The sequence below is a fragment of the Lepus europaeus genome, chromosome 13 (genome assembly GCF_033115175.1).
Source record: "Lepus europaeus isolate LE1 chromosome 13, mLepTim1.pri, whole genome shotgun sequence".
Lineage (NCBI taxonomy): Eukaryota > Metazoa > Chordata > Mammalia > Lagomorpha > Leporidae > Lepus > Lepus europaeus.
This window is the reverse complement of record NC_084839.1, coordinates 45152488-45177263: the sequence shown is the minus strand read 5'-3', so window position 1 is coordinate 45177263 and position 24776 is coordinate 45152488. Positions and strand designations below refer to the sequence as shown.

The following is a 24776-nucleotide window of genomic DNA, read 5'->3' as shown; positions in this document are numbered from 1 at the left end:
TAGTTAGTTGGCAGGCCAGCTCAGGGCTGGTGGCTCTGAATGATCTCAGATGGGATGACTCAGCCATCCTCCACGTGGTGCCCATTTCCAGCAGGTGAGCATAGGCTGGTTGTCATGGCAATCCCAAGGTTCCAGGGAGACAGCTGAAGATCACAAGTATCTTATGGCTTAAACCGAGCACCAGCATACCACCTTTTCTGATTCTCTTTACTAGCTAGGGCAGTTCACAGAACCAGCCCAGTTTCAAGAGGCATAGTTTTTTCATAACGAACATTTCAATTAATTATTTTGATTGATTTGAAATTCTGAGACAGCAAGAGACATGGAACCAAACAGAGATCTTCCATTCACTGATTTACTCCCCCAGTGACAACCACAGCCAGGGCTCAGCCAGATTGAAGCCAGGAGCCCAGAATTCAAACCAGGTCTCTCACGTGGGTGGTAGGGAGCCACCCCAGTACTAGAGCCATCACCCCCTGCCTCCCAGGATGTATAGCAGCAGGAGACTGAAATCAGAAGCAGGGCTGGGACTCAATCCCTGGCCCCTCAACATGGGATGTGGACATCCCAAGTGGCATCTTAACCACTGTGTCAAACACCCACACCAATAACACACATTTTTCACAAGCCAGCATGCATAGTTTTCCAAAAGACTTTTCACAAGGATAAACTGATTTTTAATTTCAATCTCCATGAACTTTTTGAAGTCCCCTCATAGATGTCATTCCTTGATGGGTGAAGCTGCAAAGTTATAATAGTGATGACAGTGTGGATACAGGAAAGTATATCAAAGCCACTTTTGCAATCAATTAATTTTAAAAGTTTTTGTACAGCACCTGCATCATGTAGGTTCAATAACTATTAGCTATTATGATTCTATCCCTAGATTTTGGCTCCTAAGAATTAGAGTTAGCAGGTCCAATAAGGAACACTGCACCACTGTATGCTTCAGCAATCTGAGTGGGGACTGGGAGAGGAAGAGATTTAACAGAAAAGAATCCATAGGACCTAGAGGTTCTGCTCTCTGATAGGCATCCCAGAAAATGTCTGAAAAAGATACAAGGACATCTTGTCCCTGAGCTGTGTCAGAGGCAGAGGCTGGGTTCCAAAAGCCATGTAGTTACACAAGATTCAATCCTTACAAAGAAACCCCACACACACACTAGCTTAATTTCCTGCTGTCACCACCTTGAAATCCTTTAACATTTGTAAACAAGAGGCTCTGTAATTTCATTTTACACTGCATCCTGCAAATTACATGGTCAGCCCTTGTCAGGTGTTCGTGTTAAGATCTCTGCTAGTTTCAAGTGTGGGTAGCTTGACTCCCTAAGATGACTGTGTTCCTTAGGAGCAGAGACTTTGCCATGCTCTTTGAAGAGGCTAACCCAACGAGGCAGGTGAGAGCAGATGAAATATGTGGTAACAGAAGAGCACGGACCTGAGAGTCAGAAAACCCCAAGGTCTTCTTGCTGACTCCACCATTTACTAATGGAGAACGCCTGGGCCAAGCACTGGACTCCTGCCATGCTCATGGCTTATACCAGCCTCCAGTGAGACATATACGAAAACATCTTACATACTACAAGATGCTCAGAAACAGTAATGCATCTATGACTATTAGTAGAATGATTACTTCTGGTCCACCAAAGTGGGCTGGTCTACTCTCCACAAGATTGCAACAACTGCTGACTAGAGACAAGCTCACCACCAAGACCTCCAGTTGTTAAGTAGAGTGTTTGACATGGATTCAAAATCAGGAGGTGAGAAGGTGCTTTTGCATTTAAGGGAGAAATATAGAAAAGAAAGGGAAAAATACAATATGTGACAGGGCCAGCATTATGGTATAGCAGATAAAGCCATCACCTGCAATGCTGGCACCCCGTATGGGCACTGGTAGGGTCTTGCCTGCTCCACTTCCAATCCTGCTCCATGCTAATGACCTAGGAAAAGCAGCAGAAGATGGCCACAGTGTTTGGGCCCTGCCACCCATGTGGGAGACCTGGATGAAGCTCCTGGCTCCTGGCTTTGACCTGGCTCAGCCTTGGCCATTATGGCCATTTATGGAGTGAACCAGTGGATGGAAGATTTCTATCTCTGTGTTTCTCCCTCTCTCTCTCTGTAACTCTGACTTCCAAATAAATAAATCACTCTTTTTTTTTTAAAGAATATATAAAATCAGAAGGACTGCAATCCAGATGGCACACTGACTTTTTTTTAGCTAGATAGTCAAGTATCATCTCTAATCGTCGGTTTCCATATCTGTAAATTGGGTAGCTGTGAAAACCAAGTAAGATTATGTTATAAAAAAACTTTGAAATTACTTTAGTATAAAATTATAAACTATACAAATACAATATCATTAGTACCTGTTAACTAATTGCTTTGTTTTTCATCCTTCCTTTCTTCCTCTTTTCCTCACAACTGTGAGGAATGAGGGGTCAGAACAAACTTTAAAACCCACACCCTTGGCCAGCACCACTCGTTCTTCCTAATGGGGTCCCTTGGAGCTGGCACTGTCCATATGGGGTGAAGCTACCACCTCTGTGATACCAGCATCCCATACAAGCTCCCATTTGAGTCCTACCTGTTTCACTTCTAATCCAAGCTCCTTGCTAATGATCCTGGGAAAACAGCAGCAGAGGACCTAAGTACTTGGGCCCTGCCACCCATGTCAGAGACCTGGATAGACTGGATGGAGTACCTGGCTACTGGCTCCTGCCTGGCCTGGCCCCAGTTGCTATGGGCATTTGAGGGGTAAACCAACAGATGATCTCTCTCTCTCTCTCCCCCCTCAAGTGGTCCAAATTCATAGTGGGTCTTCAAATCTGAAAGATTATATCAGGGAAACAAAACCCAGTTAAGCATCCATATTATATTAGTTAGCTTGAGCTGCCATAACAAAATACCATAGACTGGATGATATTATTTCTGACAGTTGTAGAGACTAGGAAATCCAAAATCAAGGTATTGGTCAATTTGGCCCCTGGTGAGGGCTCTCTTCCCAGCTTATAGACAACTGTCTTCTCCCCCTGTTCTGAGATGGCCTCAAGAGTGAACCTCTGGTTCCTCTTTTTTATAAGGACCTGAACCCTATCAGATATTTAAACTTAGTTACTTTCTAAAGGTCCTATCTCTAAATAGTGGTTGCAATGAGGAGAAGAGTTTCAATATATGAAATTTAGGGAGGACACAGTTCAATCCAAGGCAAATGTCAGAGCACCAGCCATAGTAACATCCTGATCCAGCCTCCAGGTAGATGGCAACAAATGCAGATGGTCTGCGGGAGGATGTACCATTTGCTTCAAAGCAAAGAAAAACACAAAATAGATGAAGGAACCCACTGGGGCCAATACTGTTGAGTTGTTCTGTTGTTGTTGTTGTTGTTGTTGTTTTAAGCAAGGAGATTACAAGGAGCAGGAGAGAGCTGCTATTTGACTTGAGCAATCTAATTGCTATGCACACATACTTAGAAATGTTCCAAAGCCCTCCCTGTTAATCCTCTTTCATGCTGCTCATTTGATGGCACAGAATTCAAGAGAACCAGAAATCAGCCCTCTTCATCAAGACCTTCTTGCTTCACTGAGGAATCTGACGTGGTTAAAACTTAAGAATAAAGAACTGTTCAGTAACTAGAATATGCAGCCAAGGATTCATCTAAGTGGATTGTTTTGAAAATCAATATTGTAAATACAGGCAGTATTTCTTTCCTTACTGCTTAGCCTTCCCGGAGCTGACCTTTTGGTTATGAAAGATTACCTATTGATCTGTAAATAAGGTTTACACAATATTCTGTTGCCTCTGTATCTTGTCCAATTCTCAGGCAGATGGGTGCTGTTCTTTGCTACATCGTATACCATAATCCCAGTCGAACTTTCACATAGCTAGGGAGGTCTCTCCCAACCTCCCACTGACAACCTCTTCCACTGAGATGTGGTCCCTCAGGCCTCCTCACACATCCTGTTCATGGCCACCTCGCCATCTGCTTCTCCAGCTTGGGACACCCCCAGTGATGCAGGCTATTTCTTCCACAATCCTTTTAAGTCCCTCTGTGTCTTTTCTATGTTCCTCTCTTTCAATGGGTTTGGCAGGAGTAAAGGAAGTTTTCTGATGACAAAAGCTAAACGGATGCAAGCAGCGTGGCAAAGGACTGGAGAGGCAGCTCAGAGTAATGAGTCAACGCAGGGGCTCCACCACCCGCTGCCTGGGCCAGGTCACAGCGCTTTCTCTTGTTCCCTGTATAACCTTGTATAATCGGCTTAACTATCTAAATCTCAGCTTTCCCTTCTGCAAAAAAAAAGAATGCCAACATTTCTTACATCATTGAATTGTATTAAATGACCTAAAATGAATCAAGTTCCTAGAAGAATGATGCTTTAAAGATTCTCAATAAATATTGGCAATTCTTATTAAATTCCTGACCCTGTCATTGACTAGCTCAACAATCCTTGGCAGGGGACTTTCCCTCTCTGCTCCTCAGTTCTGTCATCTGCTTGAAAAAAAAAAAAAAAAAAAAAAAGGAAGAAAAGAAAACAATAAGATACCTGCACTGTAAGACTGGTATAAGGTTTTTTAAGATAATGAATGCATAGGTTCTGGACAGCATTGGAGCACAATTAGTATTTCTGAGTTTTTGATGATTCTCATGGTGTTGCTGGGGATGCTGTCTCTTCCCCCTACCAATAGTCCTAGGATTTGAAAGGTTTCTGTTGGCAAGAATCCACCAATCAGCATTCAAACCTGGCACTTGTTTGAAACTTGCCTTTCCCAAAGAACAAAAGCTTTTTCTTACAGAATCCTTGACATATGCAGAAAGAATCTTCCAGCAAACAAAACTAAATTATCCTACAGAGTGCTAATAGAAGACTCTTAACCTTGCCTTTTAATGTTTATTTTCAATGCTAATGGTCCACAAGCTTTCATCATCCCCATTCAAAATAATTCTAGTTCTCCACACAGATAGCAAGCAGAATAAAGCATCCCACTTTTATGCTGATTTGTAAGTTAACACCTTTATCAAACTTTATGGAATTTGATTCTTACAGCAATCCATGTAGGCAAGGCCCAAAGAGTGCTTATTTTTAATAGGAGAATTAAGCTAACTTGCCTATAGTCCTTGGTTATAGGGTTTTCTTATAGGAACATGAAATGTCACTATAGGATAGATCACTGTAATACTTTTGGTGCTGAGCCATGCTCATCTTTCTTTGGTGGCTGAAACAAGAGCTGTACCAAGGTTCATTTGGAAACACTATGGCAGCCATGTGCATGGTGCAAAGAATTTGTGCTTCCTCATTTATCCTTCATAATTTTGGATATGAATTGGCAAGGTAATAAGAAATCACTCTTTCAGCCAATCATTGAACACACATTTACTGAAGAGGTGCTATATCCCAACCTTTGTTGTTACTGTTGGTTATACAAAATATGACAGGAACAAAGAAGTCTCTGTTCCCACAGAGCTTGCATTCGAGTTGGGGAGTCAAACAATGTTGGAGAAAGGTGGTGATAATGCTATGAAGAAAGATTAAGAAAGTAGAAATTTATGTTTTAGAAAGGGTTATTGAAAAATGATGGAAAGGGGGACTGGTGCTGTGGCACAGCAGGTTAAAACATGGACTGCACTGCCAACATCCCATACGGACGCCAGTTCAAGTCCCATCTGCTCCACTTCTCATCCAGCCCTCTGCTACTGTGTCTGGGAAGGCAGCAAAGGATGGCCCAAGTGCGTGGGCCCCTGCACCCATGTGGGAGACCCAGAGAGGCTTCTGGCTCCTGGCTTCAGTCTTCCCCAGCTCCAGCTGTTGCAGGTATTTGGGGAATGAAACAGCAGATAGAAGACTCACTCTCTCTCTCTCTCTCTGTCTCTAACTCTGCCTTTCAAATAAAATAAAATATTTTTTTAAAAGAAAGGATGGAAAGGAAGACCTTGTGCAAAATACAGGAAACATCTGTAGATAGCTGTCCCCTCCAGGAGCTCAGCCTTTTGGAAAGACTAGCGTCCATAACTCTGGAAAACAACAACACATCTGCAGAGTTGTGAGGCACAAGTCATGGCTGAGAGGAGAGATCCAGTGTGCTGGCCAGCCTAGACATTGGAAGAGTCTTTTTGGAAGGAGGATTGAAAACTGAGAGTTAAATATGACTTAGAAAAAGAAGAGGACAAATTTCCCGTGAAAGAAAGGAGAAAATGCTAGAATGGGGAAGGATTGCGCAGTGGGCAGAAGATGGGTAGAAACTGAGTCTTAATTAAACACTGGGAAGGAGAATGATTCATCCCAGAGTGTGGCCTAACACTCATACAATAGGGAACTACGCTATCTGAGGTTCTTGTGCAGCCTAATGGAACAAGGACAAAGAGCTGGCCTGTAAGGGGAGGAACGGCAGGGTATGGAACATGCTCCAGGAAGACCTGTGAAGGGGCAGTCTCCATAATCAAGGGGCACTGCACGGGCAGCACCTAGAAGACTAGAAAGACCGAGTTCAATGAGGGACACCACTCAAAAAGAAGAACCAGTGTGTGGTTTGCCTCTGGGTCAGACGTGGATCCAGGTCACGGCAGTGGTTTTTGCCTAGTCTTCTCCACCCCCCCTCAAAGCTTCCCCTAAGAACCTGACACAGAGTCATCCTGCAGGTGGCACAAGTCAAGAATCCAGTCATCTTACACAGGGGCTGTGGTTATGGGCAACAAATTATTAACCATCTTGCAGGCTGTCAGCGTAACTATCCAGGCATGTTGCCATGGCTACGAGGATGTTTGGGCATGATGGAGATTGTACAATTGTTTCTTCTGTCAGTAACCAGTCTGGCAGAGGCAACTTCACCTACTATTGTCAAACCTAGGAAAATGTGGCCAGGTCTCCCTTCTGGAACAGTGACCTTCAAGGTGATATTTCAGCTGAGCCTATCAGCTTTAGAAGGCCAGAGCCCCCTTGACCATCATCAAGATGACAACATTTGCATGCTGCTCACTTTTTCCCCCTATTCTCTTTCTCTGACCTGGTCAGTACACTTCCTACTGCAAGAACCCACATCCTTTTCACCTGCAAGGAACCACTTGATCCATCATCAATTCAATTCATATTTCCGGTTCTCGTACTCTTCTTCCTAGAGGAATATGCATTTTTAAAAGCAGAATCTTGGAAAGGTAATGCTAAACTAAACCCAGGAGTTGATAATGATGGACTCCCAAACATGGGGGCTTCCCCAGGATGGACAGAAAAGTTCTACACGACCCACTCAGATAGCACAAAAGGAGCCATCCAACTCCTCTACCCACTTGCAGAGTCCGTGCAATTTTATTTCCACAGGGTACACCTATGGATGAAGGTAAAAGGCACGCACGTTCTAACTGAATGTCCCATCTTCCCCCAAACTCTTGGCTTGTTTGTCTGGGAAAGATGCTGCCTGCATCCCAGGGGCACAACTGCAGAAGGGATGCGATCCTGGGGAAGCAGCAGCCCACGAGATCAGCTGGCTCAAGACCAGGGAGCAACGATGTGGCACAAGGTGTCACCACCAAATTCCCCGGATGTGCACGCTCCATCCAGAGCCAGGGCTGTGTCTAGATCAATGCTGAGCCTGCACAGGGCACAGCATTTGCACACAGCAGGCCCTCACTGGAATACAGGCCTGGTTGGAAACCTTTCTTTTTGGGAAGTGAGAGGGGAGCAGCTGCTGTTTTTAGAAAAATATCTTGGGGTGTTAACAGAGTGTGCCGACTGAGGTGACAAATGCTTTAAGAAGGAATATTTTCATCTTCAGCAGACATCACAAAGATGTTCTGCTGTGGTTTAATCACAGGTTTATCCACAGTGAACGATTAGTTCAGAGATGGTGAGCTCTTCCCTCGTGTGTTTGGCATAAAGATAGCAGTGTTGGAAAGACAGAGCGGATACTTGGGCTACCCACAAGGGAAGCAACTCAACAACCTCCCTCACTTGCGAAGTGCCTCCTGCACCGTTTATGTAGACAAGGACCAAACCACAGGGGCCTGTTGGATGCAGACTCAGCAAGACCCAAGGAAAAGCGCTTCTCTTTACAAAAGAGCCAAGGACCCAGGTTCCCAGCCGCACTGCTGCCTGTGCGAACTGGCAACCAAGTACCATGACCTCCCTGAGCTTGAGAAAAATGGAGAGAGGAGTCAGTGCCCTAACCCCTGCGAGAGATTGTTGCAGAGAAAGAAGGGAAGGCACGCGATACAGGAGCACTCTGAAAGTTCAAAGCGCCACTCGAGCGTCCTGCAGGTTGTCAAAAGCCCCACTGGGTGGGGTGGGGTGGTGTGGAGGTGGCTAATAGGAACCCAAATCCAAAACGTGCTTTCACTGGGTATTGATTTGCCAGTCTCACAAATCCCTGTGAAAGATTTACTGATGGTTCCATAGATGGAAACCTGAGCTTCCGAGATGCCGACTGAGTTGCTCAAGCTCAGAAAACAAGACTAACTGATACTTATTGAACATCTAGTATAGGGTTGACCCCAAACTAAACCTTTTGTTCAATCAATTTGCTCATCTCCCAGTGCTCTAAAACAGTGATGTAGCGCTTCCCCAGGACTCGGAGATTACATAGCGGATAGAAGTGAGAACTGGGGAGGGCATTTAATCTGGGGGTTAGGATGCCAGTTGGGATGCCCGCATCTCCTACCAGAATGCCTGGTTTTTATTCTCGCTCCAGCTTCCTGAAAATGCAAACCATAAGAGGCAGCAGGTTATTTCTCAAGTAATTGGGGTAACTGGATTCCTGTCACCCACATGGGAAACCTGGGTTCAGTTCTCAGCTCTCAGCTTCAGCCCAGCCCCTACACCTGCCACTTCAGGCACCTGGTGAGTGAACCAGTGGGTAGGAGCGCTGGCTCGCTCTCTCCTCCCTCTCTTTCTCTTTCTCTCCTTCTCCCCCTTTCCCTCCCTCAAATAAATAGAATTTTTCACAAAAAACAATTGAGAAAGGAAGCCAGGAATGACCGCAACACAGATCCTGCTGCTTTCCAGCTCTGTAATTGTCCTCAGATCTCAGCGCAACACTGACATGATAATATATCTGGAATTTGTGATCAGCTACTTGGGCTAAGTTGAAGCACGCCTTAAAAATAGCGTTCTAAATAATTAATATTAGAAACGAATTGTGCAGGATGTGCAAACTCTGTAAAATATTAACTCTTTTGTGACTCCCCTATGTAATTTAAATGTAACTGCTTGCCACAAATTAGTAGTTTGACTAAAGTTATTTTACATCAGCATCCAAGAGGGTCCCAACAGGCCGCCACTTGGCAAAGCTGTTAACTTTGAATCCAACCTGGAGAGATCTTTGGATTTTACAAGTTTTTATGTAGGCAGTGTGCTATCAGGGGCAGACATCACTGAGAGCTGTGGCAGCCAGAACGCCCAGTTGCAAATTCCATTCCTTCAATTTTCAAACAGATAACTTCAACTCTCTAAGCCTCAGTCTCCTTGTCTACATACTGGAGGTACTAATAGTACCTTCCTCACTGCGATGCGAACAGGCTTCAGTGATTTTAATACAAGCCAGGCATTAGCAACAAATGGCCAGCATGTGAAAATGTAGCAGACGTAGACACTCATTAAGTATTATTCCTTCTAGTTCAAGTCCAGAGACATAGGCAAGTTATGTAGCCTCCGTGAACTTCGCCTCTTCTTTGTAAAATAGGAATCACACCTGTGCTCATCTTAGAAGCTCACTGTGAAGCCAATTGAAGTCTATAAAATCACTCCACCCACTGTGTGTGCTAAACGAATAATCCAGCAAGATTATGTTCAAGTCTTCTCAGGAGAGAACTCTGGGACAGAACGGTGGACCATGTAACGAGTTCCTAGGAGTTCAGTGACTTAGTCCAGGCCACCTTAGTGAGCCTCTCACTCAGGCCAGACACCAGGCACCCTGTCCCCAAGCTGCAGGGGACAGCTACAAAACCTGACTCATGATCTTAAAGTCGCTTTCTCAACCTAAGTAAAGCAGAGTGGGGATGCAGGGAGATCTGACTGACAGCTGTCTCCAGAGCTCTCTCCCAAGGCTTCTCCTCAAATATGACTCTTTGCACCATGTTCACATCAAGGGGTGTGAGAGGGTAAGACTGGTAACCGGTTTCCAGAATCCTGGAAAGTGGCATCTTTCTTACTTGAGTGTCTCAGGAGATACTCTGGGACGCTCTGCAACTCTGACCTTTTCCCTGGCCACAAAAGTGTCCTACCACATGGTCCAAATTACCATCCGGGGAGAACAGGTCGGTAGCAGATCACAAGTTTTTCTTTTTCTTACAAGCTCACTTGGTCAAAGGGTTCCTCTCAGGTTAGCTCCCTTTTCATTCAATTTGCCACGACATGCTTTCACGCTGCCATAGTTCAGTGCAGGGGCTGACGGGAAGGAGCAGGCATCTGATCCTGTGACTTCTAGTCTGTGAAAACTCTGGGTGAGTTCTGCACTCGCTTGCCTGATCCCCCCCCTGGTGACCTAGCAGAGCCCACTCTCAGACACCCAAAGTTGCTACAAGAAAGTGAGCGAAAGTTCAGCTTCCTTTTCATCAACGGGCTCTGATCTTCTAGCCTGTAAACCTTCTAATCTCCAGCCTGGTGGAGGAATGTGTGGTACTCCGCCTGTGAGAGCTTTGCCAACCATGTTCTAATAGTGTTCTCAGAGAATTCGTCTGCAGTAAAGGAAATCGTCATGCATGTTTTAGCTTGTGGCAGGGATTCCAAGGTTGGACCAGGTAACATGAGACTCGGAAGATATTGTGCGATGGAAGGGGAGAAGTTCCCATGTCAGTGCATCTGGGGAAAGCCAGCATGCTGCTTCCTCCTGCTGGGCATTTATAATGAACTGTATCCTAGAAACAGCTCCAAGAGTGCCACAGGAAAGAAACTGCTTAACCATGTTAATCCAGTGTTTCCCAAACTCCTCTCCCCACTGCAGTCTCTTGTTTTTCAAACAAAGCAGGCAGATCCTCTAGAAACAGTGTCTCTAGAGACACGCGCAGTTGCTAAGTTGAAATGCATCCCAGGATCGAGGAAGCCAGCTCCCTCCTCCTGAAGAAGCCTTCCTCACAACTACATCTTTCCAGAGGGAGGGCACCAAGCACTTAGCAGCACGATGCAGTCCTCTGCTGGGCCACTCTCATAACTGGGACCCGGCACTGTCACAGGCCGGGCACGAGGAGGCTTCCGATTCAGAAGGGTCAGGTTCGACCTCCAGCTCTGCTTCCTTACGTGGCCCCGGGAAAGTAACTGGACTTCTCTCAGCTAAGCACCTTCAGCTCTGAGGGTGGTAATGATCCCTGCCTCCTAAGGTAGTGGGGAGGAATAAATAAAATAATCGATGGTAAGTGCTTGGTGCGGTACCTGGAGATAGGAAGTGTTCAATACACGTTGACCATTATGATTATGAATCCTGTATCTATTTTCTAGAGCAGCACTGCACAAATCGTTTAGCATTTCCACGTGGCAGTCCTTCAGAATCACAGGCCCATCTCCCCAGGCAAAGCATCCTACACCTTGGGTGGGATGGTCTTGATTCCTCACCCCACCAGCAAAACAAAATAAAAGGAGCGTTGTCTCAATACAGGTTTATGTATTTATAAAGTAGATAAACCTACACAAATAACTGCAGTATTGTGCACTCAAAAACATGTAAGTAAAAAACAATAATACTTTAAAGATAGAATAAAGATGAATAAAGAATGTATGTATACATTTTCATCATCTCTGATTATATACCATTTTACATCACACAGTAAGCCTGTTTTGCTCCCACTGTATATATTAAGATAGCAATATTTTAGGGAAAGCAATATTATAGGATGGGCTTTATTGTTTCTTTAATTCTTAGTTTAACACTGAGAAAAGCAATTCACAGGTCATGTCAATCTTAAATTTTAATGGCTGTCAAAGCTGACATCAAAACTTCATGAAGATAGGTAGACTTGATGCCAGAGTAACTCAATAGATTTGCTCCTGGAATCATCATTCTTAGAGTCAATCCTATGCTCTTCTGATGTGAACATCTGTCTGCAAGCCTGCTAGTAGATGTTCTTCCCTAATGTCAATCAGATGTTCTTACAAATTACCTGGAAGATATTGCATTTTTATGCATTTAATGAAAGCACTCAAAACCTCTTGAAAAAACTTAAGCTCATTAAAAATCTTATTTCCAGACTTCAAAAATACACAATAAGAGAATTTTCATACATAATAACATATTACCTCACTTTCAATAATGCATTTTTACATGTTTTTCCAAATTGTTCCTGTAGCAAATTTCTCTCAAATGCTATTTATTGCATTTTCCACATCAGTAATAATTTTAACACCAAGTTTCCCTTAAAGAAAAAAATCAGATATGTCCAGTTTGAAAATATTTGCTTTGTTGCATTTCTTTTTTTTTTTTTTTGACAGGCAGAGTTAGACAGTGAGAGAGAGACAGAGAGAAAGGTCTTCCTTCCATTGGTTCACCCCCCAAATGGCCATGCCGATCCGAAGCCAGGAGCCAGGCACTTCCTCCTGGTCTCCCATGTGGGTACAGGGCCAAAGGACCTGGACCATCCTCCACTGCCTCCCCGGGCCACAGCAGAGAACTGGACTGGAAGAGGAGCAACCAGGACAGAATCTGGTGTCCCAACTGGGACTAGAACTTGGGGTGCCAGCGCCACAGGCGGAGGATTAGTCAAGTGAGCCGCGGCACCAGCCTGTTGCATTATTTCTGACAACCGTTCATTACCGCAGAAAATGTTAAAAAATGTGGATCACCTATATCTTTTTAACTAAAAAAATGTGTAAGTCATCTTTAATTTGGTCAAGTCTTTGAAATAATTTTTCTTGAGCTTCCCATCAAACTTCTGGGTGAAAGTGTGATCCTGACTAGTAACGGCCTGGACCCAGAGACCAACAAGAGTCTGACAAGTAGGAAGGTTGACCCATGCAGGCACGGGGCGATTTGAGCAAAGAGGCAGGAGGAATCTGGCTTCCTTTTGAGCTGGCATAGAAGTCCCCCAGGGACATCAGTGACTTGGAGGTAGAAACTGCCTTCAATACCCAAAAGAGCTGACGAAATAGAGGCCATGACTCATGTGCCAGCAGGACTGGAAAATCAAGCAGGCTCTCAGCTCTGGCAACTGCAGTGTAAGGCTGGAGTATGGCCACAGCAGCAGCTGCACCTGGATGCAGTGCTACGTTTTCCTATAAGACAAATCTTATTCCCCTAGGTATGAGGTATAGGGTCTGAGTCCTAGAGACTTCAACTAACCCTCAAGGCTGCACCTCTTTTTTGGTTAATAATTTGTATTTCTTTGAGCGAAAGAAAGAGCTCTCACCTGCTGGTTCACTCCCAGGTATATGCTAGGACCAAATCTAGGAGCCAGAAATCTAATCCAAGTCTCTCACATAGGTGGCAGGAACTAATGACTTGAGCATCACCTGTGTCTCCCAGGGTGTGCATTAGCAAGAAGATAGAAGCAGGAGTGGAGCTGGGCCTTCAACTAATGTACTCTGGTATGGGATATGGGCAGCCCAGCTAGTGTCTAAACTGCTACACCAATTCCCTCCCCCAGCCACACATCCTGAAAAGTGATATAGCCAGGACTTGAACCCAGATTCTCTGGTACCAGAGCCACTACATGTGAAGCTATGCTATATGCCCTGCAACCAAACAGAGGGTGACTGATGAACTTGGACTCTAGACCAAAACAATCTGTAGCCAACCAGTAGGCCAGAGGCTTGGAAATGCTGCCCTTAGGCTAAGTTCCCCCTGATTCCTAAGGAGTCTGCTTTCCATAGAGACTGAGGCAAGTTTGAATAGAATACAAGAGTGAACTAGGCCCAGCTTGAAGGCATGAGATTGGAAAGGCAGGAAACTAGACACTCTTACTGCCTCATGTCATTCCTTAAACAAAATCACTTTACAGAGAATGAAAATGGATTCTGAAAAGTAAGTGAAATTCTAGGTGCCGTATGGCTAGCTAAAGGGAGGGCAAACAAATCTGGGGACCCTAATCTTAAATCTAAGGTCCTACTCTGTACCACAGCTCCTTACACACTCTGTCCTCTACAAGATTCTGTGATCCTACACCTAGCCAAGTCTTTATGTAATGATCAGAAAGTACATGTTAACACCTTTTATCATATTTTTATCATATTGTACATAGAAGTAAAAACTCCCCGTTACTCATTACTCCCAGTTACTAATTTAATAGAAATATCAACATCAGCAAACCTTATAAAAATTGGCATTGATCCTCATTATGTGAAGATTTCATATTTTCCCACTTGCCTATTGCTAACCTTTACATGCACGCCAACATCAACATGCACAGCACTTCTGCATTATTCTCAGACACACACATGAGCAGAAAGGTGAGCAATATGAGTCGCCTGACACATGTTCCACGTGAGAATGAAGAAGGAGTGCTCTGCCCTCCTGCTTCAGTTCACACGCTCTGAGCAAACGTCCTTTGCGTGGTCTGTTCACCACGTTTCCCCATGTTTGTGCTTTTTCTTGTGATTTCACTGTTTAAAATGGCCCCCAACTGAAGTGCTGTCTTGTGCCCCTCAGTGCAAGGAGGCCATGATGTGCCTTGGAGAGAGAACACCTATGTTAGATGTATGTTAGATAAGCTACCTTCAGGCATGAGTTACAAAGCTGACAGCTATGGGCTCAATGTTAATGAATCGATGATATGTATTACAAACAGAAATGCACATAAAACAAAGTTAATTACTGATGAGCCCATGATAAAAATGTTGTGACCAAAGGGTCGTAAGGCTCTACCCTGCACTTCCCAAGGGGCAGTGATGCACTAATTCAGTGTTCACAGTGACTTTATAGAACAAAACTATGAATAATGAGAGACAATTATATGCAGTTAAGTTCAGTCCACTCTTCTATCCCTATCCATCACTGGCCTAACTTCTCCCACAACGGTCAAGAGAAAATGCAATTTAAAATGTTTTTTATAAAAGATTTTAAAAGACTTAAATAGGTGGGCCGGCACTGTGGTATAGTGGGCTAAGCCTCTGCCTGCAGTGCTAGAATCCCATATGGTCACAGTTCGTGTTCCAAGGTGTTCCTCTTCCAATCCACTCTCTGCTATGGCCTGGGAAAGCAGTAGAAGATGGCCTAAGTGCTTGGGCCCCTGCACCGCCATGGAAGACCAGGAGGAAGCTCCTGGCTCCTGGCTTCAGATCAGCTCAGTTCTGCCCATTGTAGCCATTTGGGGAGCGAATCAGCAGATGGAAGACCTTTCTCTCTCTCTCTCTCTCTCTCTCTCTCTCTCTAACTCTACCTTTCAAATAAATTTTAAAAAATAAAAAAAAGACTCAAATAGGGGCTGGTATGTGCTGTAGTGGTTAAACTGCTGCCTGCAATGCAACATCCCATATGAGCACTGGTTCATGTTCTGGCTGCTCCATTTCCAATGCAGCTTCCTGCTAATGCACTTGGGAAAGCAGTGGAAGTTGACTCAACTACTTGGCCCCCTGCATCTACATAGAAGACCCAGATGAAGCTCCTGGTCCTGGCTTCAGATTGGCTCAGCTCCAGCCATTGCAGCCATTTGGGGAGTGAACCTGCAGATGGAAGATCTGTCTCTCTATGTCTTTGTCTCTCTCTCTCTCTCTCTCTCTCTGAAACTCTACCTTTCAAATGAATAAATATTTTTTTAAAAGAGAAAGAGACAGAGACTCAAATAGCTTAAATGCAAACAAATTTTTGTGAAAGGAGTTCCACTTCAAACACTTCACCTTGACTACCATGAAATACACTTTTGCAAAAATGGTACACTGAACACGCAACTAGCAGCATCCCTTCCTGAAATCAAATTTGCCTGCAGCAACACAGCAGCCTATTCAAGCTGTGAACTCTGTGATACTATACCTAGCCAAGTCTTTATTTAATGATCAGAAAACACAAGTTAATATCTTTTATCATGCTGTATATAGATATGTAAATTCCCAGTTAGTAAGGATCTGTAGCTAATAGAAATCTCTGCATGTGCCTGCCTCAATCTTCAATGTAATAAGAGCTGGTCTGCTCTTGTTACATTGTTCAGTCTCAGAACTGAACATTCCAGGCCCTGGTGGGTTTGGGGTGCAGTAGAGAAAAAGGATTATTGTATTCTCCATTATCAGCGGTGATGAAGAGAATGTCTTGTCCTTTTTTCTGACCTTCTCAGCCCAATAGGCTAAGTACTCATTCACTTCCATAGAAGGTCTTTGGTTTGAGCTGACCACCACTAGAAAACCCTGAGGTGATGGACCAATGAGAACATGAGCTACCTCTGCTCAGGAAACCCCCAATTCTTCTTACTGCCCTCATCAGCGCCTGAAAGTGGCTTCTAACGTTCACCCAAGAAGCTCACCCATCTCTCCCTGTGTTGAAATGTTCTCGAGACACTCCCTCTTCTCACCCTTTCAGTTCTGCCTTACTCTCCTTCCCACGCTCCCATACCACTCCTGTGATGCCACTGTAGACACTTGCTACACACAGAGAGAGTGGAGCACACTGACCTGAACTAACACTTTAGGGTTTTGTTTTGTCTTTTATTTTCCCACAAGTCATCCTTCCTGGCTACTCCAGCCCATGTTGCTCTCACCTTCTCTGAACTTTTTAAAAATTGTATTGAAGCTATACAAGTTTCATATATATCATATATGCAGATTTAGGAACACAGTGGCACTTCTACCCTTACCCTCCCTCCCACTCAGACTCCAACCCTTTGCATTCCCACTCAAATGATTAGCTGATTAGCTGGTTTTTCGAGACACACAATCAATTGCACACACTTGAGCATCATACAGTCTTCTGAGTGCTTCATCTCTGTTACCCCTGAAAGCTTCCTGAAGCCACGGCAAATATCTCTGGCTTCCTCCCATTGACGGGACTTAGGTTTTACTGGAATAATGGTATACAATTTGGTGCAACACAGGCAAACATGGACCCTAGTAATTTAACAAGAAGCAGGAACACATCAACACCACTGAAAATTAATGAAAGCATCAATGCTGTCTAGGGCAAGGGTCCTTGAAGCAGCAGGGTCATCTGCTTATGAAACAGAGGTGTATTATCCTGTGACAAGTAGGTAGAAATGGTTCCTAGAAGCTGCAGGGACCTCACTAAGTTCATCCTGATAACCAAGTACTCACTTAAATTTTTTAACCTAAAGATTAGGGAGTCAGACATGAAAATTGTTAATGCCAACTTTGAATATAAAACTGGCTATTTACAGAGGAGAGCTCTGAGCCAGTGGCCTTTCTTTTAGAGACCCATTGGCAGGACAGAAATGTGCTGACATTCTGCTCTCAGGCCTTTAACTATTTTTGAAGATAAACTGTGGTTGAGTGAATCAAAATAATTTTGCAGCAGTCACTTGACCAAAGCAAACCCATTGAGACACAGAGCTCCTAGCCGATTACCCACTTCCAGCCTCCATCTGACATGAATTTATTGATCAGAGGGGAAAAATGAATTGAAAACTAAGTGTTCATCCGAAGTCCATTTCCTGTGTTATCTTGGGGTTATAGAGACTCTCAGCCATAGAGTTATCACCAATAATCCATCTCACTAGATGGTCACTAGATCTTTTTAAGTGCCTTCGAGTCAGCACTACTGGAATAATTTCAGCCATTTTTGCAGTGTGTTTTCTGTTCTATAAAAACTAAGGTTTCAGTGTGCATCTACAGATATATATATATACGTATAGACAGACAGCCATATATTCCATAAGCATGGTGGTTATGAAAACACATGTCATTTTCATTAGACAATCATGAATTCTTCATTCCTTCAATTATATCAACTTTTATTCATTCACTCAGAGAGACAGGCGAGTTGCGTCCAATTGAATGTCAAGTCAGTTAGGGATGATAAAATAGGCAGTAAATAATTCTTTGTGTGCTCATCTCTCAACAGCACGTAGCAATTGACCTGGCATAAAGAACTTAGTAAATATCAAGTGCATTCTATGTGTCAACCACTATGCCAACAGTGGGTCTTTAGGAAAAACATAAATCCTGCCCCAATGCCATTTGCATTCTGGAGGAAGATATAGACATTGGATCAATAAACATGATACATGTTTCAGAATTTGGGTGAGTACTAAAGAGGATATGATTATACCTGGAATAAATCAGATGCCCCAATTTCAATTGGCAGTCAAGAAGCACCTCTGTGATGAAATGGCACATGCATCTAAACTCTGAAGAACAACTGGGAGTTTTCCAGGTGAAACGTGGTTAGTGAGCCTTTCCAATAAAGTACTTGCAAATACCTGAGTCAGGGAAGACCTTAGGTATATCTGAGGAACTGGGAGAAAGCCAGGGGCTAAATTATACTGGAGGAATAGCATGTGTATTTGGCCATTTTTATTGTTATGATACTGAAATACTTGAGATAGGCTATTTTAGTTTTTAAAAGAGATAGATTTATTTTGGCTCAAGGCTCTAAAGGAGCGAGGCGAGGTCCAGGGTCCTCATCTGGTGATGACCTTCCTGCTGGTAGAATCCCAAGACAGTGCAGAGAGACATGGCAAGAGACAATGATCACATGTGTGTCTCCGTATGTTCCTGCATCTTCTGCATCTCTTCTTAGAAAGCTACCAGGATTCAACCATGGTGCGCCTCTCTGACGACCTTCTCTAATGCTAATTAATTCCCAGGGGCTCCACCACTCAAAACTACACGTAGATAGAGTTCCCGCACTGTCTGACTTTGAGGGTGAAATTCCTGCTTGAGCTTGGGATAACAAACCACAAAGCATGTGACGAAGGTACAAGAGCAGGCAGTAAGGAGTATGAATTGTACAGAGTGTTACAGGAAAATGTGAAAGCCTTAGCAGCAGAGGAGTGAGGCCATCTGAGTTACATTTTTTTTTAAAAGGCTGCTCTGGGTGCTATATAGGAAATGGATTGCAAAAAGAACAAATATGTGGGGCTGGCGATGCAGCATAGCGGGTAAACACCACATGCAATACCGGCATCCCATGGGGGTACCAGTTCAAGTTCTGGATGCTGCATTTCCTACCCAGCTCCCTGCTAATGTTCCTGGGAAAGCAGTGGGAGATGGCTCAAGTGCTTTGGCCCCTGAACTCACAGGGGAGACCTGGAAGAAGCTCCTGGCTCCCAGCTTTGGTCTGGCCTAACCCTGGTTGTTGTGGCCATTTGGGAAAAGAACCAGTAGATAGAAGATATTTCTCTCTCTCTCTCTCTCTCTCTCTCTCTCTCTCTCTCTCTCTCAAGCTCTGCCTTTTAAATAAAAAATAAAATAAGAAAAGAACATATGTGTAAAAAGAAGGAGACTATTACAGAAATCTGGAGGAAGAATCACAGTGGCTTTAGAATGGTGCCAGGGTAGTTGGACAAAAATCACATGGAATCAAGATATATTTTGGAAATGGCATCTAAGAGGACATTGAGAAGGACTGAATATTGGAGAGTGAGAAAGAAGCAATCAAGATTAACAGTTACATTTCTGACAAGCAACTGATAGATGACAGTACTTTTTATGGAGAATTGCAGAAGAGTAATTTGGTGGAGTTGATGGTGGGGGAGGGATTGAGTTAGCTATGTCAATGAGGCATTCAAGAAGATATGAAAAGTAAGTTTATTTTTATTTAAGAAGCAGAGAGAGAAGAAGAGAGATGCCATCCCAATGCCCAAAATGACTGGAGCTATACCAGGCTGAGGGTGGGAGCTGGAACACAATCCAGGTCTCTTATGTGGGTGTCAGGAACCAACTACTTGCACCACTACCTGCTGCCTCTCAGAGCCTGCATTAACAGGAAGCTAGAGTAAGGAGCCAGAGCCAGGAATCAAACCCGGGTTCTCTGACACAGCACAAGGGTGAGGTTCTTAACTGGCAGGCCAGATGACCACCACTGAAGTAAGTTTTATTTAGCAACAGAAGAGATAGACAGGGATTCAAGTATGACTCTGGAGCTACCACACTGATACTCCTTAAAGCCATGGAAAATGAGATCCACCTTGGAAGATGAAAAAAAGAGAACAAGGCAGAATGCCCAGAGTACAAATGAACAAAGACAAATCAACAAAGAACACTAAAAAGGAAGTAACTGGGAAGGAGAAATAAGACTACAACACAACAGAAGCCAATAAAAGAGAGAATGACACAAAGTACTAAATGAACCAGAAAGGTCTAACAAAATGAGCATTTAAGTGCTATAAAATTTGGTGGTTGGTCAGTTGGTGGAATTTTGGCATGACAACAGTAGTTGTGGTAAAGAGATGCACAATAAAAACAAGCTTGAATAGGATGAAAATGAAAGAGATATCAGAAAATGAAGAAATCACATTCAGACAATTCTTTCTAGAAACACTGGATAATAAGGAATATCAATAAGGACAATAAAACAGAAAATAAGGGCTGATACAGAAAGGTAGTAAATGGAGATGGCAACCATTGATAATTCTATGTAAAATGTGAAATTCAGTGCAATCTGGCTAGGTTCTCCAAAACAATGTCTTGAGTAAGGACTCATGTGGAAGTAGTGTATTTTTGCATCCGTACCCAAGGAAAGGGTTTGGATGACCAGGAGGAGGGAAACAAGGAAAGAAGGAACGCCAACTCAAGAATGACCTACCAAGTGGAACATCACCAGGGGGTTGGAGTTCAATCGTGCTAGAGTCCTTGTAGGCAAATGTAAAATATACTCAGAATTATTCACCCAAGACAGGGGAGAGAGAAGTTCACTGGCAGTCAGGAGTCTCTAGCACTTCTAGCTTTGCACACCCCTCAGAATGGTTGAGCAGGTTCCTGTAAGTGCATCCACTTGGAGGTGGCAGAGAAGTCCCAGACCAAAAAAACCCAGCCTAGCTGAGGCATGTAAGCTTGTATGCAGGTGGTTGACATGGAAACACCTAGAGTAAAAGTTGGATGTAGAGTATGAGAAGCTGGCAAAGAACTGTTTAATACAGCTCCCTTGATAGTCACCATCCACCCCTCTCTGTTCTGGAGAGAGAAATGGCTAGTTGGCATGAGGTTCTCCTGACTCCTGGTCTCCAGACCTTCCTGAATCCATTTAAGATTCATTACTACCAAGTAGCAGTCATATCTGATGAGTAAATTAGCTACAGAGGGGTTTTAATACATTCTGGGTGACAGAAGCAATAGATGTCTTAGAAACATCAATCAATTAACCCCGTATTTGACAAGCACATACTGCATTCCAAATCTATACACAATAGTATAGAATTGTCAGAATATTAAATATGATCCCTGCTTTGATGGCTCAACACTGGGTGATCACAAGAGAGATCTAAAACCATTGGAGGGCTGGATATAACTAAATAACAAGTGTAGAATGGGACTGTGTTAGCCTAGTGGGTATTTAGAGTCACAGCAATGTTCCTGTCGAGAATGAGTAGAATCTCAGGGGTTGTGGAGAGCCACTAAGAACGTCATTTGTTTTGATAGAAGCATCAAACTCTAAATGTTAACTGAAGCTATCTCTGGATACTAGTGACTCCAGCTGCTTTTCACTTTTTCTGTGTCTTCATATTTTTCATAAATCTCACAATAAATATGTATGACTTTTATATTCACAGAAAATGCTATTTTAAATAACCGAAGGATACAGAGCAATTAGAATTTTTGTAGATTACTGGTGGAAATGAAAACGGTACAGCTACTTTGGAAAATGGTGCAGTGGTTTCTCAGAGTTGAGCACCTGTTTACCATTCAGCACAGCAATCCCACTCCTAGGTATTTACCCAAGAGAAATAAAAGCCAATGTTTCCACATACACAGAAGCAAACTATACACAAATCTAGAAAATTTTTAAAACCAGGCATCCTTTTTCATGGCATGCATTTCTGTGAGCCACGTTTTAAAGACCCCCTGTATGCATGGATTTCAATTTTTTGAACCAAATAAATTTAGCTTTTAATTCCATTTCCTATGACCTTTTTGAAGTAAACTTGTGTACACACACACACACACACATTTTCTGTGAAAATGAAAACCTGTATGGCCTTCAATTGGCAAATGGATAAACAAGCTATGGTACATTCATACAATGGAATATTACTGAGCAATAAAAAATGAACTACTGATATACACAACAATGTGGATGGACATTGGGTGGATTATACTAAGCAAAAAAAGCCACATTCAAAACCTATCTACTAAATGATTTCACTGATACAGCATTGTGAAAAGGCAAAATTTTAGGAACAGAAAACTGATCAACAGTTGCTGGGTATAGGTGGTAGAAGGACAGGATAACAACAAAGGAAAAGCAAAGGGGAATTTGTATAGCAATGGTGGTGTTCTGTACCTGTAACATGCTAGTGGTTACACACTAGTATACCAGCATTTGGCTTCATTCATAGACCTCTATGCCAAAAATACTTAATTTTTCTGAATGTGAATTTTAAAAATTGAAATAAAACAATAAATTTTCTCAAAAAATGTACATTAATAACCTCTTTCCCAAATAAAAAGAAAAAGGAGACCATCTCTAGGACTGTTAAAGTAATTAAAAGAAGCATTGACTGAGATGGGTTCTATGTTGATGATGGGAAGCAAGAAGGGACAAAACATCTGAAAACCATTCCCTACCACCCATAGTTAGGATTCATAGACTCTCTGAATACAGAAACAGATAACAAGACACTACAGTCTACTTAAGAGTCATAAACCACAAAACACGTGCTCCTTTGCTGTGAGGGGGATATTAATGAGGGTTCTTTAGGTTATCGGCCACCAAGACCAACTCCAGCTTAGGCTGGCCATGCACAGAAGAAGGAAACGGGGTTGCAGAGCTATTGGGAGGGGTCTGAAGAACAGGAGTGAGGGAGATGGTGGAGAGCAGTGTGCCAGACAATCCCCACGCACCACCCGGAGGCCTTCACCTCTGCCCAGCAGACAGTTCCACCCAAGTGCATCTAGCTTAATACAGCTGCAACTGAACGGCACCTAGCCTGACCCTCAATACCTCCTCATCCCTGCTCTGGTGTTTCTTCTACATCACTATAAAGACGTCCATCAGGAACATACTGGGTACTCAACAACAGCCAAGCCAGAAAAGGGGCATTAACCCCCTAGGGTCAAATTTAATCAGTAGGAAATAAGAGTCTACGAATAAAGCCTTCCCTTCACTACTCTCTCCGTTCGTACAAACAGTTCTGAGATATATTCCAAAATCCCCTAAATCAAGTCCTTGGGATTAAGGAGACAATTGGCCAACTCAGTCATCTGTCCTGGTGCTGGTCAGTTTTCCTCCTTCCCAGTTCCACACCCTTCATCCTGAATGCTCTTTAGTCACATTGTCAACTATTTATCCAGAGCCAACCTTCATCTCAGGCTCTGCTTCTTAGAGAAGGCAGTTCAAGACAATGAGGCCTTGGGGAAGGCTCACCCCAGGTCTGGGAGTTTCAGCTTGCAGGAGTTTACGGACTGTCTCAAGGTGATGGCAGCAGAAGTTTCAGCTCTCAACAGCCTCCTCCTGATCACTTCTCAGGCGAGAGGTGGGCTGGTTCCATTCAGGTCTCCTGCATGCCCTGGGTGCTAAGGCCATGGATCCCATGTGCTGACTCCAGAGATCTTTGGATTAATCAAAAGGCAGCTGTCCAACAAGTGTGAAGACATTGGAAACAGACAATTTAGGAAAATTCTGCTATCTTCTTGGAAGTTGCTTTTGAATATGAATGATCTTTTAAAAAATGTGTGCGGTAGCACACTGGTACCCTTATGTCTCAAGTGTTCTTTGCTCTCTAAGGACTCAACAGCTAATGAGACCTCAGTTAGAACCTAAAGAATAAAACATAAATATAATTCAGGTTCATATACATAAAATATCATAATGTTGAGCTTTTTTCATGGGTTTTTCTGATCATTCAAAACTGATAGAATATGAACTTTCCAAATTCGACCTAACAATTGTTTAAATAGCCAGCTTTATTTTTCATCACTCTCATTTTTTCTCTAGGTTAATATCCAACACAGGTATCAGGCACTTGCCAACTGTTCACAAGATTCAGTCTCTCCAGAAGGTTTTACTGTAAGTTTTTCCATGGGAAGTTACTAACTCTATCCACCAAACGTGCTGCTCTGGGTGATCAGAGATAGGAAGGCAAGCAGCAAGGACCTTGGTATTACCCTATCTAGGTCAGCCTATAGTAGTTTGGATGAAATTAACAAGCTCCTGGGCAAGAGTGTTGGCAACAGAGCTAACCTGCAATAAAATCAGGAAATCATTCCTTTTTTTCATTTACTTTCCCCTTGCAACTCCCCTGCTTTCCAGCATCCTCTCCTGTTCCTTCCAGAAGTCCCTTGCTACCCTAGGCATAAAGAAATTATCAGACAAGTTCTTCTTAAAGGGTTAGTGACATAATAAGTTTGCCTTTTCCCAAAGGATCTGTACTTTGAAAGAAGAAGAGAACAGGAAAAATAGAATGGCAGCTTTCTTTCCAATTATAAAAATATGGACAGACTTGAAAGGAAAATGACGGGAAGGAATCTAAGGAGATAAGGAGTGAAGGTGGGGAAAGAAATAGAATCTCCCAGAAGTTCTCTAATGTTCCAAGGCATTTACTCATTGCCCTGGTATGTTAAACCAGAGGGACTTCAACAGGGGAATGAGGGAAAATTGAATCTTTCTCACTCCTTTCATTCAGGAAGAGTAAAACTGATGATAAAATTGTTCTGTAATCCAAGGAGAACAGAGGTAAGTTATTTAACTGTAAGAAGGGGATTGAGTTAGAAGAAAGAAGGCCTGAGTAAAGTGAATACAGAAGTCTGGTATAAAGAAAAAGTCAGCTTAAG

The 24776-nt window shown here is 43.2% G+C and overlaps 1 protein-coding gene across 1 annotated transcript in view; it reads left to right on the top strand.

The window, feature by feature from the left end:
* Positions 1-24776, top strand: part of FSHR (follicle stimulating hormone receptor) — a 162691-nt gene that overhangs the window by 113473 nt on the left and 24442 nt on the right. The window contains exon 5 of the mRNA XM_062208834.1: positions 23941-24012. Within this exon, the coding sequence (XP_062064818.1) occupies positions 23941-24012 (72 nt within the window). The remainder of the gene's footprint in view (positions 1-23940; positions 24013-24776) is intronic.